At 42.2% G+C, this 17,436-nt stretch overlaps 2 protein-coding genes across 2 annotated transcripts in view; both read right to left on the reverse strand.

The window, feature by feature from the left end:
• BTBD8 (BTB domain containing 8) overlaps nucleotides 1-9,756 on the reverse strand; it is an 89,295-nt gene extending 79,539 nt beyond the window's left edge. The window contains exons 1-2 of the mRNA XM_056122837.1: nucleotides 9,568-9,756; nucleotides 686-883 (exon numbers count right to left, since the gene is read on the reverse strand). Coding sequence (XP_055978812.1) covers nucleotides 686-883; nucleotides 9,568-9,716 — 347 coding nt within the window. The 5' untranslated portion in view covers nucleotides 9,717-9,756. The remainder of the gene's footprint in view (nucleotides 1-685; nucleotides 884-9,567) is intronic.
• A 4,230-nt stretch (nucleotides 9,757-13,986) lies between these two features.
• On the reverse strand, nucleotides 13,987-16,177 carry LOC130031811 (lysophosphatidylcholine acyltransferase 2B-like). Its single transcript, XM_056123319.1, has one exon. It carries the CDS (start codon nucleotides 15,610-15,612, stop codon nucleotides 14,122-14,124), a length of 1,491 nt encoding a protein of 496 aa, XP_055979294.1. The 5' UTR covers nucleotides 15,613-16,177; the 3' UTR covers nucleotides 13,987-14,121.
• Between the last annotated feature and the right edge of the window lie 1,259 nt (nucleotides 16,178-17,436).

Raw genomic sequence — 17,436 nt, forward strand, 5'->3', positions numbered from 1 at the left:
CAATAACACAGAAGTCAATATACAAAAATTTCTCTCAATAGAGGCTAACTGTACATTCCAAAGGATATTGGCAGTGTGTTCTGATGACCACAAGTGGAGGGATGCTGAGATATGCATAGTGTCGGGGGAAGGAGGCGAGGAGTGGCAAGATGTTCCACCAGCATTTAGTAGCAAGAGAGTAGGAATAGTTTAACTCCTAAAAGGTACAGTATAGACCCACAATAAAGCATATGTGGGACTGGAGAGAGAACTCGAGGGCTGATGCTTTGCATGCAGGAGGCTCAAATTCAACCTCCTGCACCACATGGTTCCCAGAACACCACAAGGAGCAACTGTCAAGCACCAAGCTAAGAGTAGGCCCCACCATTGCCCAGTGTGGCCTAAATCCAAATTTTAGTTCAATAACCCAAAATAATAATGCCATCCTTGAGAAATTATGACATAGAATAATTTATTCAAATGACAGGAGAACACAGCATTCATTTCTTCTGTCCCAAATCAAGCTCTAAACCAATACTCCTCTAATATTAAAAGTTGGCCTCTATTGATTCTAGTTATATAGAAGTTTGGAATTTAAATGAACAAATTCTTAGACATTATAAGATAAAAAAATCAAAACATAAAAAGGTATGTTTTAAAAATAAATACGAGACTAAGAGAAATATATGAACAAAAAAACACTTACTGTAAAAATGTCCTAAATTCTGAAACTTCAAAATTCTCCAAAGTAACAGGATCATGATTTTTTATATTATTTGATGTCTGTCCAACAGTATGAAAATAGAAGTCAGGAACCCTTGCTAAAAGGACTGCTTTGTGTGCTTTAAATAAAGTACAACCTATAGAGAAAGTAGTATCTGTATGAATTTCTTCTCTTAGAAGCCTGTAAGAAATTAAAAAAAAAGTGATGCTTAGAAATGTTTAATATACCCATTTTTATAAACATAAAGATAACACACACTAAGAATCATAGAGGTGATAAACCCAAAAAAGACCATATGAAAATAAATTTGTTCTCAGTTCATTCCAAAGAATACCATTTAATATTGACTTAGAATCTGATTTTCTCAAAGTCATAATGAAAAGTACCTTTACAAGAAGTTCTTTTTAATTCTTTCTAATAATAATAAAATTTATTTCCTACTTATATTGATTTGCCTTTATGGTATCTAATGGGGCCCACAAACCACCTTTGGCACCATGTAAGCTCATTTCCCAGCCTTGCTCAGGGACTCATAAATAAATCTTGTAAGAGATTAACTTACCATGAAAAAATTTTCTTGGACATTCGTTCAGACTGAGACATCCAAGGCACCCTGGAGAGAAGCAGGTCAGCCCAGAGCCTGCCCAAACAGAGTCCCTGCAGCCTCTTGCTCCCACACTGCAAAATGGCCTCCATGACTCAGGCCAAACTCCATTGTCTCAGGACCAAGCCTCAACCAGAAATCAACCTGGCGAATTGGGTGTATGGGTTTTTCTGACTGAAATATCCTGGCTTTCTCAGTGTCAGGATGGGCTACCTCCCCCCTAGCTTACTGTACTTCTGAAAGCCCAGACAGTCATGGCTATACCCCAAAGTTGCCATCCAGTTAAAAATTTAACTCCAGCTGTATCACACAGTTAAAAATTTTGGGCTTTTTGGAGTGATGTCTCCAAACTCTACAACAGTGATAATCTAGTAGTAGCACACCAGATTGGATGGATGGGTAACCAATTTTAAAAAACCCTAATAGCAACACCGAAAGCTTAATATAACATCTTAGTAATCCCTCCTACAAGGACTTAATGTTTCCATGGTGAGATACAATTTACACTAATTTTCTTCTAAGGAAATAGTTTTTGATCATTCTGTAATTTATTGATAAGAAGCAATATAAAATAAATTACTGATATGGAGACAGGCTTGAGGGGTGGTTGGGAAAACTGGAGACAACGGTGGAGGGAAGATGACAATGCTAGTGGTACTGGTGTTGAAATATTGGATGCCTATAACAAGTTATCATAAAAAGGTTTGAAAACTCAGTGTTTATATAAAATTTAGAGGAAAATTTTACGTATGTAGGCCTTACATATTTCTTGTAAACTCCAAAATAATATATTAGCACAGAATTTCCTTAAAAGTTTTATTAGAGACTGATAAGCATAATTATTGCCATGAGATTCAAACACGAAACAAAATTTAATGCAATATATCTTAGATTTCAGAGTTAAAAACTTATGTAAATGAGAAGCATTCTATTATTTTGTGTAGTAAAGGGTTTTATTTTCCTTGTTTACATAGGTTAAACTACTATAGCAATCACAAATTGGCTCTGATTTATTTTCTGTGACAAATAAATCTTATTTGTCATTTCTTAAAGTTTTGTTGGAATATATAATATAAAGTAAATGTTATGTACACCCAGGTTTGGGATTATAAGGGAAATGGGGATATTGGTGGATCACACTGGTGGTGCTGGAACACTAAATGCCTGAAACAACTGTATAATCAACAACATGGTAAATCACAGTGTTTTTAACAAAAATAAAATTTAAAAAATAATAAAATGTATCTAATGGGGCTGGAAAATAGTATAGTGAGGGAGGGAGTATGCGCCTGCCCCAGGTTCAGTTCTTACCTCCATATGGTCCCAAGAGCATCCTTGAGAGCAGCCCTGGAGGTCCCCATGTACTACAAGGGGGAACCCAATATTCCTGGCTTAGCACCTCAGGTTCTGAGCAGCACTGCACCCTTGGGCTCTTGCACTGAACCAACAGGCAGTTTGCAAAGGATTAACAGTGGGGCTGTCAGACGCTCCTCCCCCCCCCCCCCCCATTAAAAACAAATAAAACACATCGACTTTGGATATATAGAGAATCAAAATAACATTAACCAATGAGAACAAACCCTTAGTTTCTGATTCTAGAACACAGATTGTCAGTTGCATTTTTCTGGTGTGGGGTGTGAGATGGAAGTGGTTTACAAAGAGAGACAGAGACAGGAGTGGAGAGGCTGTGGCACTTAGTGGTAGTGAAGGTTCAGTATTTTTGTTTACCAAAACCATGAAAGTTAACCTTGTTGTAATCTGGTTACCTGAATGACCAAAAAAAAAAAAAACCCTAGAGAAAAGTGTATGATATGAAACCCTACAAGCAACAGTACAGTAAATCACAATGCAAAAACTTAAATAGTTTTTAAGGTGTTGGGAGGATCCTCCCAAGATGGGAGAAGCATGCTGAAAGTAGACTATAGACCAAACATGATTGTCACCCATTGCCTCTTTTGCAAACCACAACACCCAATAAGAGAGAGAGAGAACAAAAGGGAATGCCCTGCCACAGAGGCAGGGTGGGATGGGGAGGATGGGGGGTGGGAGGGATACTGGGACCCATGGTGGTGGAAAATGGGCACTGGTGGAGGGATGGGTACTTGATCATTGTATAACTGAAACGCAAGCACAAAAATTTGTAAGTCTACAACTGTACCTCATGGTGTTTCACTAATAAAAATATTAAAAAAAAAACTTAAATATTTTTAGAAAGCACCCCTCACTGACACAGGCTGGTGGGTGGGAGGCAAATGTGGGAGAGGAGGAAATCGGTTAAGGGAAGTGAGCACTGCTAGAGGGATGGTGGCAAAACAATGTATGCCTGAAACCCAATAATGAATAACTTTGTAATTTCATAGTGACTAAAAATATTAATTAAAAAACTTAAAAATTAATGTATCTATGCTGAAAGTAGACTATAGACCAAACATGATTGTCACCCATTGCCTCTTTTGCAAACCACAACACCCAAAAGGAGAGAGAGAACAAAAGAGAATGCCCTGCCACAGAGGCAGGGTGGGAAGGGGGGGGGGGGAGGGATACTGGGATTGGTGGGGGTGGAGAATGGGCACTGGTGGAGGGATGGGTATTTGATCATTGTATAATTGAAACCCAAGCACAAAAATTTGTAAGTCTACAACTGTACCTCATGGTGTCTCACTAAAAAAAAAAAAAAAAAAAAAAGCAGGATCAAAAAAAAAATTAATGTATCTACTTTAGATTTACTAGATGGGGAAGGACAGAGTAATAGGGTAACTGACTACTGAGATTTTAAAATACGACTGAAATTAAAACAGAAAAATAGTCAATACTACCAAACTGGATATAAACAATAGACAATTGAGATTGGAAACTGGTATGCTTTGTGCTGACTACCGTTAAATGCCAAGTCTGAAATGCAGGCTTGGCTGTGAAGAATGTGTCTTCTAAGTCCGTTCGCTTTCTTTCCCTCACAAACAGTGACACTAATTTACTATAAAAGTGATGGCTTATCTATTTAAATCCCATTACAAATATACAAAGTTGTGGAAAAGACCATTAATTACATGTAAAGTGATGGATGAACAAAAATCACCATATTAGAAATAGTCACAATAAAATCTTTCTCTCTGTGGTAACCATATATCTTTCTACTCTCCAAATATTACTTCATTTCACCATAACATCATCTTCAGCAAGCTCTGTATTCTCAGAGGTCTTGTGCATTTTCAGGCTGTAATTGGCAGACTCACTAATACACTGCAAGAGGTACAAGTAATGGATAAAGATATCCATTACAGTGAAACTGTAGAATGTTGCCATTGACACGCACATTCCCCTAAGACTAAGTTAATGGCTCCTTCCTCTGATTCCTTCATACTCAGTATATACCTCTTACAATATGTCTGTCATTGCATCATTATTATGATAGTGTTTTTCACAAACGAACTCCCCAAAGGCTAAAATTACTTTCAGTATTCAAGCAAGAGTTCAATATCTACTGAGTTCTGTCATGTTTTACCCCAAACACGTGTTTCAGAGCATAAAGCTTTCAGAAACTTGTGCTCTCGGCACTAATAAAAAGGTAAAGGTAAAGGTAAAGGCCCTCCCGTTGATCGTCGATTTGCTCGAGCGGGCCCAGTAACGTCTCCATTGGAGACTTTGTTGTTACTGTGTTTGGCATATCAAATACTCTCGGTAGCTTGCCGGGATCTCCGAGAGGGGCTGAGGAATCGAACTCGGGTCGACCATGTTGGCTGCTTGTAAGGCGAACACCCTACCGCTGTGCTATCGCTCCAGCCCATGGCACTAATAGGAACTCAAATTGTACAAATATTTAATATATTTTTCTCTCAACCATCTTTCTCCTTGTTGCCCACTTTTCCCCAGTGACTAAGGAAAAATGTAGCTGGGAATACACCTGGTTCATAACAGATACTCAGGAGTTCCATTAAATTCTTGATTTATTTTTGGGCTTTGGGTCACACCTAGTGATGCTCAAGGGTTACTCCTGGCTCTGCACTTAACAATTACTCCTGGAAGTGATCAGGGGTGCCAGGGACTGAACCCAGATTGGCTGCATGCAATGGAAGTGCCCTACTATCACTCTGATGGCCCTAAGTTAAATTTTTTTGTTATTATTTTAAAAATTATTATGGAAATATTTTTACTTTATAAATCCACTTGTATCACTTACAACTGTAGATTATATTAATTACAAGTAAAAGAATATCTGACTCTGGCTAAAACTTCAAGTGGGATTTATTCTAGATAGGACAGGTTGAATCAAAGGTATAATAATATCAAGGTCCAGGTGTTTCCAGATCATATGCCTGTCAACTACTGTATATCAAATTATCTAAAGCACTTAAAACTAATGATAAAACCCAGTTATCGGGGCTGGAGAGATAGCACAGGGGGTAGGGCATTTGCCTTGCATGCGGCCAACCCGGATTCGATTCCCAGCATCCCATATGATCCCCTGAGCACCGCCAGGAGTTTGACTCCTGAGTGCAGAGCCAGAAGTAACCCCTGTGTATCGCCAGGTGTGACCCAAAAAGCAAAGAAAAAAAACCCCAGTTATCATTAAAAACTTATTGAGCATCTACCATGAACTGAGCACTAGGAACAGGAAGACAGGGCATTATCTATCCTCAAAGAGTTACAGTAGAGTAGTAAGTTCAGGCATGAAAATTAAAGAGTGTGACAGTCAACAGTACAGTCTGATTTTTTTTCTTAATGGAAGGAAAATACAAGAAAATCATATAGAGGAGATGAAAATGAAGTGGAATCTTAATGAGTCAGCAAGAGTTGGTTAGAAAAGCAAATCAAGGCAGGACAAAGGTACATGTGAGTGTGAACCTACAAGCTGGTTTCCACATGATATAAAGTGAGAAGTGCAGGGATAAACATGGTAACAGACATAAAACTTGACTCTATACTACTGTTAATTTGGAGGGAATCACGAGTTTTAGATGTGGATAAACTTAATTTCCAGATATCACCTGTTAATTGGGCTGGAGCGATAGCACAGCAGGTAGGGCGTTTGCCTTGCACACAGCCCACATGGCCGACCCGAGTTCGATTCCTCCACCCCTCTCGGAGAGCCCGGCAAGCTACAGCAAAGCCTGGCAAGGTACCTGTGACATATTCGATATGTGAGTGCCTGAGAACAGATGACTGGTTAAAGAAATTTTGGTACATCTACACAATGGAATACTATGTAGCTGTTAGAAAAGGTGAAGTCATGAAATTTACATACAAGTGGTACTACATAGAAAGTATCATGCTAAGCGAAATGAGTCAGAAAGAACGGGACAGACAGCTGAATGATATGAAGGCAGATTCAGGAGAGTCTGGTGACCAGGAAACAGAATTAAAATATATTCAGGTAACATAACTAGCAGGTGTTGTGAACTTATGAAGACTAAGGGAAAGAAATTTGCTCAAGCGGGCCCAGTAACGTCTCCATCGGAGACTTTGTTGTTACTGTGTCTGGCATATCGAATACGTCACGGGGAGCTTGGAGGCTCTGCCGTGCGGGTGAGATACTCTCGGTAGCTTGCCGGGCTCTCCGAGAGGGGCGGAGGAATCGAACTCGGGTCGGCCATGTTGGCTGCGTGCAAGGCAAACGCCCTACCGCTGTGCTATTGCTCTCTTATTTGTGTGACCAACTGTATGGTGATAATGTCACCAACTTTGAATTTCTATTACCCCTATTTCCCATTGTTTCCTGGATATGCCTTTCAAACAGTCTCTTGATAAATTGACACCATCTTCTGTGATTCCCTTTCACTGCTCCTTCAGATAGTCATTACCAAGACCACCAATTGTACAGTGAATTGCTTTAACTTTTCTTTTCTTTTTTTTTTTTTGGCTTTCGGGCCACATTTAGTGGTGCTCAGGGCTTTCTGCTGCCTCTATGTTTCAGATATCATTTCTGGTAGTCTCTGGGGGGTCATATGGGGCCCTCAGGATCAACGAATCAAACCAGGGTCGGTCACATGCAAGATCCTTTAACTTTTTCAACTTCTACCACCACCATGTGTCCCTGTTATAAAATCACCTAACTGGTTTCTTTATGTCCAATTTCTCTTCCCTCAAATTGAGACCCACATGTTCATCCTGTCTGAAACAGGGTTGCCTCTCCACTGCCTCCAAAACACACTCCCAACTTCACTGAGGTGTCAGCTGAATCATTCATCTTCCTCTACTTTTAATTTGCCCACCATTCTCAGAATCCCCTCCCAAACTAAACTATAAAGGCCCTCCCGTTGATCATCGATTTGCTCGAGCGGGCCCAGTAACGTCTCCATTGGAGACTTTGTTGTTACTGTGTTTGGCATATCGAATACTCTCGGTAGCTTGCCGGGCTCTCCGAGAGGGGCGGAGGAATCGAACTCGGGTCAGCCATGTTGGCCGTTTGTAAGGCGAACGCCCTACCCGCTGTGCTATCGCTCCAGAGCAAACTATAAAATTCATTTATTATTTTTATAAGCTACTATTTGATACATCTGACCAGAAAATGAACTGCACCAAGGCTAGCCAATATGGCAGTTAATACAAGTGAATTGGGCAGGAGAGACAACAGGGGGGTTAAGGCAGTTTGTCTTGCATGTGACCCACCAAAGTATGATCCGATTGCCCAGTATCATACGGTCCCATGAGCACTGCTACTCGGAAGCTCTGGAGGCTGCTTTCTGTAAAGGCCTTACACGGAACCCTAAGTACCACTTGGGGGTACAAAAACAAATGAATTCTTGAAGAAATGTTCTATGATAATCAGAGACCAAGTGATGAATAAGTTTATTGGTGAGTGTTCCATACTCCATATGCATTTGTAGAGTAAGTGAAAGATAACTGCTGTATTTCAAGGGTTTTTCACTTAGCATAATATTTTTTAAAGCCTTTTACACCTATTTTTGTTCGGAATAATGGGAATTTAGGTCCTTAAATAAGGAGTTCAAGGTCCTAGCCCTAATTGTTGCTCAAATGAGAATAAATCTTTTAACCTCACTTTCTTCATGTAAAATGTTATCTTCCTTAAATTCACTTTAAAGCCACAGAAGAGAACTTCTCTTAGCAACTCTCATAGAAACAGGACAAGGACAGTCTTTTTACACCTTTTTCCATCAATCCTGCCACTAATGCAGATGAAGTAGTATCTCTAGTAGGCAGACTCAAGAGGAGAGATTTTTAAAAAAAATTTTGTAAGGTTAATTGCTGGAGCCTTAAATGTGGGATACAAAGTGTTTTAAGTGTAGAATGCTGTACAAATGTGAGTAATTCTGTTTAATCTCTTTCACAGGTTTTGGAAGTATGGGCCCTCTACCAGGAAGCTAAATCAGCATCACCTGGGAACTCTGCTGGACCTGGAAACTAACACGCTCCATCCCAAACCCACGGAGTTCAAACCATAGCCGGAGAGTTGGCAAATCTGTTTTAACAAGATCTGCAGGTGATTCTAATGTAAACTCAATAATGTTTAGGGTCCAGGGATGTAGCTCAGCAGCAGGGCACTCGCCTAACATAGGTGTGGTCCTCAGTCTTCGGCATCATCACCACCACCACACACACAGAGTCGTCAAGTGTTCTAGGGGGAAGCCGGCAGCAGGGCACTAGCCTAACATAGGTGCGGCATCATCATCATCATCATCAACACACACACACAATAAAAAGAATGTCTTTGTGTAAACAACAGTTACCTAGAGTCTAAAGGCTGCAGGGCAATTCTGGAATAGTCATCAAGTGTTCTAAGGGGAAGCCGGCTGTAATCAGGAAATACTTCTCCAAAATTACTTCTGATAAATCTTTTAAAGGGAACTCAGAAGACACCCTACTCTCCAGTCATCTGTTCCTTCACCCCCACCCCTCCTTATTTGAAATATCCGTGTTTATAACCGTTCTTAAAGTTGAGTTCAATTTTGTCAATAACTGTGTGTCTTACTGGATTACCGAAACTGAATTCACCCAGCCCTTAGCACTCAGCACCCAACCCGCCCGTGCAGGAACAAGTGGAGACTTAAGTGGCGCTCAACTCTACTCGGCTAAGAACTGGAGGGGTGTGTGTGTGGGGGGGGGGGGGGGCGGGGGGGGGGGGGCTTCTGAATCAGCTTCCAGTGAGCCGGCTCGGTGCTCCGATTGGCTCCGAGAGGGCGAGCGAGCCCGCTCTGCAGGGAGGAGGCCCGCGAAGCTCCCGCCAGCAGGGAGGCGAGGATGGGGAGCTCCAGCTCCGGGGTCCGAGGTCAGGCCAAGCGGCCGGGGTCCCGCCGCCTCCTACCTGAGCAGATCCTGGCACAGCTGCTCCGACAGCAGAGCCTTCAGCCAGCGCCGCTCCCAGGGCCCCTTCCTGTGCACCCCCTTACTGCACACTCCCGGGGGTCCCGGGAGTACCCCGGCATCCGCGCTGCCCTCCCCGCAGCGGGCCATGTCCCGCAGAGGGAGGGCCTTGCGGGGCTGGCCCGGGACTCGGTCTTTCTCTGGCTCTCTCCCCCACGGCTCTGGAAGGGGGCGTTCCCGAGCAAAAGTTCGACTCCCGCCGAGCCCGCCCCGAGAGGGACCAGGCGGCCTGCTCCAACCTATTTGCAGACGGTCCCTGACGGCCCGCCCCGAGCCTGGCGCACACGTGACCCGACCGGGTTGTGCGCAGACGCAGTAGTTCTGTTTACCTCGCCTCCGGCACCCCCCACCCCCCACTGCCTGGGGAGCGGATGGTCCCCCTTGGGAGTAGGTCCTACCTCTGGCCCTCCCTCCCTCTCATTTCTTTACATAGACGTTTTATTAACAGCCGCGCCTCTTCCTCGGGTGTCCGCGGAACGGTTTTGGTTGTGTTTTGTTCACCCCCCCCCCCCCTAAGTAAATCTGGGTTCACACGATCATCCCTGCGGCGAGTCACACCCGCCAGCTTTGCAGTTTCGGGTAAAAGCTTTGGGCAAGAAATACTGGTGGTGTGATGGGCGGGGAAAGAAGTTGGTTAAAAGCAGCTGGTCTGTGGGCTGGGGAGTAGGCTGCAGGCGTGCGCTTTGTCTGCACGGTGGGCTCTTGCGGGACACGGGTTGGATAGCCCAGCCCTGGGTGACCCTTGAGCACCAAGCCAGCCCAAAAGGGTGTGGCGCGGAAATAACTAATATTTTATTCACGAATAAAAGTAAAAACCCCGAAATTTGAGCAGGTGTCTGAGCCTCCCCAGTCCCCTGGGAAGAGTGCGAGGGGCATTTAAAACACCCATATCCTTCTACCTCAAGGAATGCCGCCTAGAACGGCTCTCGGATTTCGGCTGAGTGCCTGAAAGACTCTGTATTCCCGCGCTTTGCAAACAAAACTAACATGAAAACGGGAAGACCTTCGCAGAGAGCTCTAGGGGGACGGGTTGAACTCCTGGCCATCCCACGTTGACTGTGAGGACCACTGGGACACTGGCTGTGTGTGAGAAGCTGGGTTTTTGCTTTGATACTGCGTCAGCAGCATCGCCAGGGGATGCACTCTCAGGATAAAATGCGCTTCTTGATTCAGACTAGCTCTATCCCAGGGCTTAGTGTGAGGGCATGTGCGTGCCACCCACAGAGAAAGTGCAGCTATAAATGCTGATGACCCTGTGGGAGGCTCCCCACCTGCAGGAGGACCCCATCCCGTTCCTGATACTTTTCAGACTGATTTTAAAAAGCTGTGGCTGAAACAGACTCTTACTCTAAAACTGAGCTGCATTTAAATATGCACCTGCTGAGAAGATACTATCTCCATTTGCAATTTAGCCAGAGGAACCAGAATTTCTGAATGGTCTTCAAATTATTGGCACAGCCTTAACCATTCTCAGGCTCTTCAAGTGAGAGTCAGCATAACTCCTGCAGCCAACTGTGTCTTAACTAGGCTTGAACTTTTATTTTTCCTTTTGCCATAGAGGTAAAGAAAACAAAAGCAAAAACAAATGGGACAACTTCCGGTTAAAAAGTTACTTCACTGCAAGGGAAACATTGGGTATAATAAAAAGACACCCTACTGAATGGGAGAAAACATTTGCATACCTGACAAGTGGCTAATATTCAGATTTAGAAAGCACTCACTGTCACTGTCACTGTCTTCCCATTCATCAATTTTCTCCAGCGGGCCCAGTAACATCTCCAGTGTGAGACTTTGTTGTTACTGTGTTTGGCATATCGAAGTAAGCTTGCCAGGCTTTGCTGTGTAGGCGAGATACTCTCGGTAGCTTGCAGGGCTCTCCGAGAGGGGTGGAGGAATCGAACTCGGGTCAGCCATGTTGGCCGCTTGCAAGGCAAATATCCTACCCGCTGTGCTATCGCTCCAGCCCATAGAAAGCACTCATAAAACTAAAAGAAATAAAAAATACAATCACATCAAAATATGGGAAGGCAACCTGAGCAGACACTTCCTCAGTGAAGATAGATGGACAATAGGCACATGGGAATTTGTTCATCCCTGATTATCAGGCAAATGCAAATCAAAACAACAATTAGGTATCATACTGAAGTGGGAAAATTAGAGGCAAAATCAGTAAAATATAGTCAGGACATCTGAGTGACCTGTTCTAAGAGCTAAGCAAAGATGAATAGGTGATAAATCACAAAGATGTTAAAAGAACAGAGCAAGAGAGCAAGTCCCATCAGGTTAATGAGCAGGAACAGAACAGGGTCACAGAAACAATTAGTAAATGTCTATATGGAACTTAGAAACTAATTTATCTATCACTGATCATACCAACTATGGAGGTTAACAACCAGATTAGGAACGATTGTGTATGTTAGATGAAAATTGTTCCCATAGAATTGATGTAACCTATACTTAAGCTCTGTGTGAAATGTGTTCATGGCTTGGCCCATTTTGGCATTAGCCAGATGGAGTCCCCATCTGTTAAATCTGGATCTTCCTTTAATCTCTCTAGTGCCCTGCATTTGTTTGTTGGTCAGATTTCCATAGCAATACCAGTGAAAACTGTACCTAAAAGTAGCTATATCCAAAAGTCTACAAAGAGACTGAAGAGATAGTAGAGATAGTACAGGAGGCAAGGCACTTGTGTTTGCGTGTAGCCCTGGTTTCAATCCCCAATACCACATTCAATTCCCTGAGCACTGCCAGGAGTGATTCCTGAATGCAGAGCCAGTATTATATCTGATGTGACATAAATTTACATGTTTATCTAGATAAACATATAAATAAAGAACCTGGAAACAATTTGTGCTGGTAGGGATTTGGAGAAAAATGAACCCTCATTCATTGTTGGTGGGACTGTTAGCCTATTTAGTCTATGAAAAAGAGCAAGTAGACTTCTCAAAAAATTAAAAATAGAACAGCTATATGACCCAGTGTTTATTCTTGATTAACCCAAGAAACCAAAAATCTGTTCCTTGAAACCAAAAAACCAAAATCTACTCCTTGATTAACCCAAGAAACCAAAAATCATCAATTCATAAAATATCTGCACACTTATGTTTATTGTAGTACTAATTAGAATAGCCAAGGTCTTGGAACAACCCAAATCCAACAATAAATGAGTGGACAAATTATAGTAGATATACACAATAGAATGCTATTCAGATATAAGAACATATGAAATCTTGTAGTTCACTACAATGTGGACAAAACTGAAGGGTGTCATGCTTAGCAAAATGAGTCATAAGTAGAAGTATAAATGATGAACTCATTTAGAGTATAAAGAAATCAAGGAAATATGTGATGGTCAATAAAAACAGACCCTGAGGTACACCAACAGAACTGATACTACCAATAAGGAGCAGGGGTGGGGAGGGGAGGAAGGAGCACAAGAAGAGATCTAATTGGTACTATTATGGTGCCACAGTGAAGTCTAAAATACTAATATATATTAGTATCATTGTAAGTCATGATACCTCAACTTTTAAAAAGCAGAGATACTCCAAAGGGAGACATACTCCTTCCCACCTTGCACTCCAAGAGTAAGTCTTAGCAAGACGTACCATCTTTCCAGATACCAAATCTGTGAGCACATTTATCTTGGACTTCCAGTCCTCCTAAAGGGTAAGAAGTAAATACCAGTTGTTTAAACTATACAGTATCTGGTATTTTTGTTGTAGAAGCCTGAACAGTGGAGATTTAAAATATTGCTTCTCCTCACTTTCATCCATTCTTTCTCCTTCCTACTCTAAAATGCCAGGAAACAAATGAAATTTAAGATTCAGTGGCTTCCACTTACACTATCCTCTTACAAGCAAGGGTCCCAGAAATCTGTCTACTGTGGTATTTTTTTTTTGTAAAGTTTGCGAAAGGAAGAGATTTTTACCATAAGTGATCAAGGCACTTTTCCCTTTGTCAAATGTCCCTTTATTATCAGAACTGAGAGACTGCAGACACTTTGGAGTTTCAGCCAAGTTGGGCAAACAGAAGTCGGTTTAGCAAGGGCATATTTATTAGTTTGCAAACACTTCCACATCTAGGTAGGTTGTTTCTTTCTGTTGTGGTATATGACTGACTTATTACTTATTACTTGGTTAATTCATCCTGCATGTTGACATGAAGTGATAGGAAAACAAGGTCACCTTCTTAGGTGAAACTTTGTTAGAGCAAAAAGTGCCAGAAGTGTATAGATAGTGAAGAAGATACACAAAAGCAAGTGAAGTCTTCAGTTTTCATTGGTGTTTAGTCAGAATGAAAGGATTACTCTTAGGGATGCAGAAAAAGCATAATAAAGCACATAACATTATAATTTATAATGAAACTCCCAGGTCACTTGAATGAAAATCAATGTGCTTTCCCTCAAAAGATTTCTACTTGAAAGATGCCTTCATCATTCCTAGGACTGACTTTAATTTTAATACAGTAATTATTCCTTTTGTTGTGGTAAAGATTATACACAGGCTGCCTGGAGGTCTAAGTATAAAGTAAATAACTTGATAAATGCTGGATGCTTCCGTATAAATTTTGTAAATGTCTTGTATGACAAGTACTGCGAGTTCTGCCCAGCCATTTCCTTAAAGAGTTTAGAAACGTCAAGATCTGGCACTCCTAAAGCTGCCTGAAGTATAACCCCTAACTCCTTTTCTGTTATGAAGCCATCCTTATCAAGATCAAAAAGGAAAAATGACATTTTCAGAATCCTTTCAAAGTCGGAAGGATTGCACAGGACAGTAAGACCAATCACATACTCTCTGAAGTCTATGTAACCATCACGATTCCTATCAAACAGGGCAAAAAGTTGTGCCAAGGGTTCTGAAACAGGGAGCTTCAAGTGGTTTGCAAACTCTTCAAGTTGTATCTTCCCTCCATTTGAGGCCACTGCAATGGCAGCATATTCATCCAAATGCTGATGAATTTTTTCCCAATCTAGTTTCAATTTACGGCTAATCTTGGTAAATTCCACCAAGCCGGCTTCCATAGGGAGTTGGAGGTGTCCCGCAGAAATCATCAGTTTGCAGTCTTCGTAAGTGTGTTCTGTCACTGGCAGTCCTAGAGCATTTGCCATAATGATTCTCACCGAATTGGCAAAGAGGATGGGGTCTTCTCTTTCTTGGTCACTAGGTACATAAGTGGGCATAAATTCCACCTCTATCCTGGTAAAGAGACGGCACAGGGTCAATATACAGGCCTGAAATCCAGTGAATCCTTGCCAGGTCCAAGTTACAGTGTCCAGGGAGTTGGGGTACCTGAGCAGCACTGGCTGCACAGGGACTCCTGGGGAGAAGGCCCCAAGCTTAAAGGTGACCAGGCAGGAGCGGTTGGTACACACTCCTTCTGGGAAAATCAGGATCTGTGGCCACTTGCTGTCAGGGGCCACTCGCTTTTGGATTTCATCATGGGTATGCTTTCTGGAAGTGGGGTCATCTCGGGTCACAAGCAGGGGTTGTAAAGACAGCAGAATCTTCCCCACCAGGGGGATGCGCATGTTCTGGCTGGCAGTAACCACCGAGGGCATCCCAGCCTTCAAGCAGGCAATGGCATCAAAGAAAGAGGAATGGGGTGCTGTCACGAAGATGCGGGCCTCGTCCGAGGTGGCCTTTACCCCTTTGACTTTCACGAGGAATCCTGCCAGGAACATAGTCAGGTGGATGAAGAACCATAATGCTGGCTGGATCATCTTCACTCGCCAGTTCTTGGTGGGCTTGATGTTTTGAATGGAGAGGCCCACTGTGGAAAAGGTCAGCAGTGGCCAGAGGAAGATGACAATGATGATGCTGATGCAGGATACACGCAGTGGCACCAGCAAGGTCCCCCCAAGAATGAGGGAGACCCAGTCCCACATGCTCAGGTTCGTCTGCTGCACGAAGGGGTTAGCCACCGCAGGTGGGTGCAGGGATGACCTGACACTTTGATTGTAGAATTCTGAGGTCCGATGAGCCATGAGGCCACTCACTGACTCTCCCTCCCATTAAAGTGCATAGAACTAGGGGCTGCTGGTGGTCCCTGCAGCACACTCCTCGCCCATAGTCAAGTGATCTGGCTGTTAGCACATAATTGGGACTCTTAAAGGCAGCTGTGGATTTATAGGGAATAATGTTATAAAGGAACAATAACCTTTAAAATAAAATGTAAATGGTGTCACTTTCATATATCAACAAGATAAACTTTTTGTTATAACATTTTCCTTTTCACATATAGGCATCAAAACTTTTCATATATTTTTCCCTGTTTGTAATTAGCCATTATTCTATACATATTAGGAACATGGTGATTTAAATAGATGAATATTAGTCACCATATTTTTGTTTCAATGCCATTACCAGTATAGTTGACTTAGACTGAGATGCTTTGGCAACTGTTAAGTCAAATTCATTTTCTCTCAACAAATAGATTTCTAGAGTCATGTCTCCTTATACTAAGAAATTTATTTATTTATTTTTATTTTGGGGGCCATACCTACCTGTGTTCAGGGCTTACTCCTGGCTCTGTACTCAGCAGGAATTACTGCTGGCAGTGCTTGGAGCTTGGGTTGGGGGGAGGGGGCTGGAGTGATAGCACAGCAGGTAGGGCATTTGCCTTGCATGCGGCCCACCTGGCCAACCCCGGTTCAATTCCTCCACAACTCTTGGAGAGCCCGGCAAGCTACCGAGAGTCTCTCGCCCGCACGGCAAAGCCTGGCAAACTACCCGTGAGGTATTCAATATGCCAAACACAGTAACAAGAAGTCTCACAATGGAGACGTTACAGGCCCGCTCAAGCAAATCGATGAACAATAGGAGGACAGTGCTACAGTGCTACAGTGCTTGGGGAAACAAATGTGATGCTAGGAATGGAATTTGGGTTGGCCGTGTGCAAGGCAAATGCCCTACCCACTGTACTATCTTTCTAGCCCCATATACTAAGAAATTTAACTGTTGATGCCCTTGATCCTTTATATCTATTGGCATAACTCTTCCATATCCTTTGAAAATGTGAATACATCCACTGTAATAGTTCATAATAAGTCATGCCACATTGAATACAGACTATCAAATTTAATCTAGTACCAGCCAGCATTCCAAATGGAAACAAAAAGACAATGTTAAAAATTACCTTTCTCAATAATAAGTTTTTGTAACAATAAATCAGGATTACTTTATTGGTGATAAGTCACTAAAGTCCAGTTCCTTCATTCCTTAGTTGTTGGCTTTCGCATAATGATCAAGAGTTAAACATAATCAAAGCTGATGTGAACCAGACATTTATTCTATACCTTACGTTATTTACAGCTCTGGGAGTTGTATATCCTAGTATTACACTAGGATACCCACGTGTTGCTAATTTTCTCTTTTAAATTGTTTTCCAGAATTAAAAGTCCAACTGCAGATTTCTGAGAGATATTTCTATTTATTGGAACACACCAGGTTACCAACAAGACAGAAAAAATAGTGTGTATACCAGAGCCTCTTAAAAGAATATCACCTAATGGAAAGGTTACGGCTTTCCTACTACATGGATATAGTTAAGATCCTGGTTCTAACACTTAACACTGTGAGGGGACTGGTCAACTTTATTTCCACACTGATAAATTAATGATACTCCTTACCTTGCAATGTTATGAGGCCTAAGTATGATGTATATAGACAAATGGGCCCTTATTAGTAAACACAAGTTGCTAGGATACAATGATGAGAATTCTTAGAAACCTTCCACAGTCTTATTATCAAACTAAACTCAGTGAGGAAAATATTCCTTTCACCAACTCAATTTTATTATTATCACAGTT

Source organism: Sorex fumeus, unplaced genomic scaffold (assembly GCF_029834395.1).
Source record: "Sorex fumeus unplaced genomic scaffold, SorFum_2.1 ptg000047l, whole genome shotgun sequence".
Taxonomy (NCBI): domain Eukaryota; kingdom Metazoa; phylum Chordata; class Mammalia; order Eulipotyphla; family Soricidae; genus Sorex; species Sorex fumeus.

Excerpts from the sequence above, each read along its gene's own strand:
- LOC130031811 (XM_056123319.1), bottom strand. The coding sequence starts at position 15,612 with ATGGCTCATCGGACCTCAGAATTCTACAATCAAAGTGTCAGGTCATCC.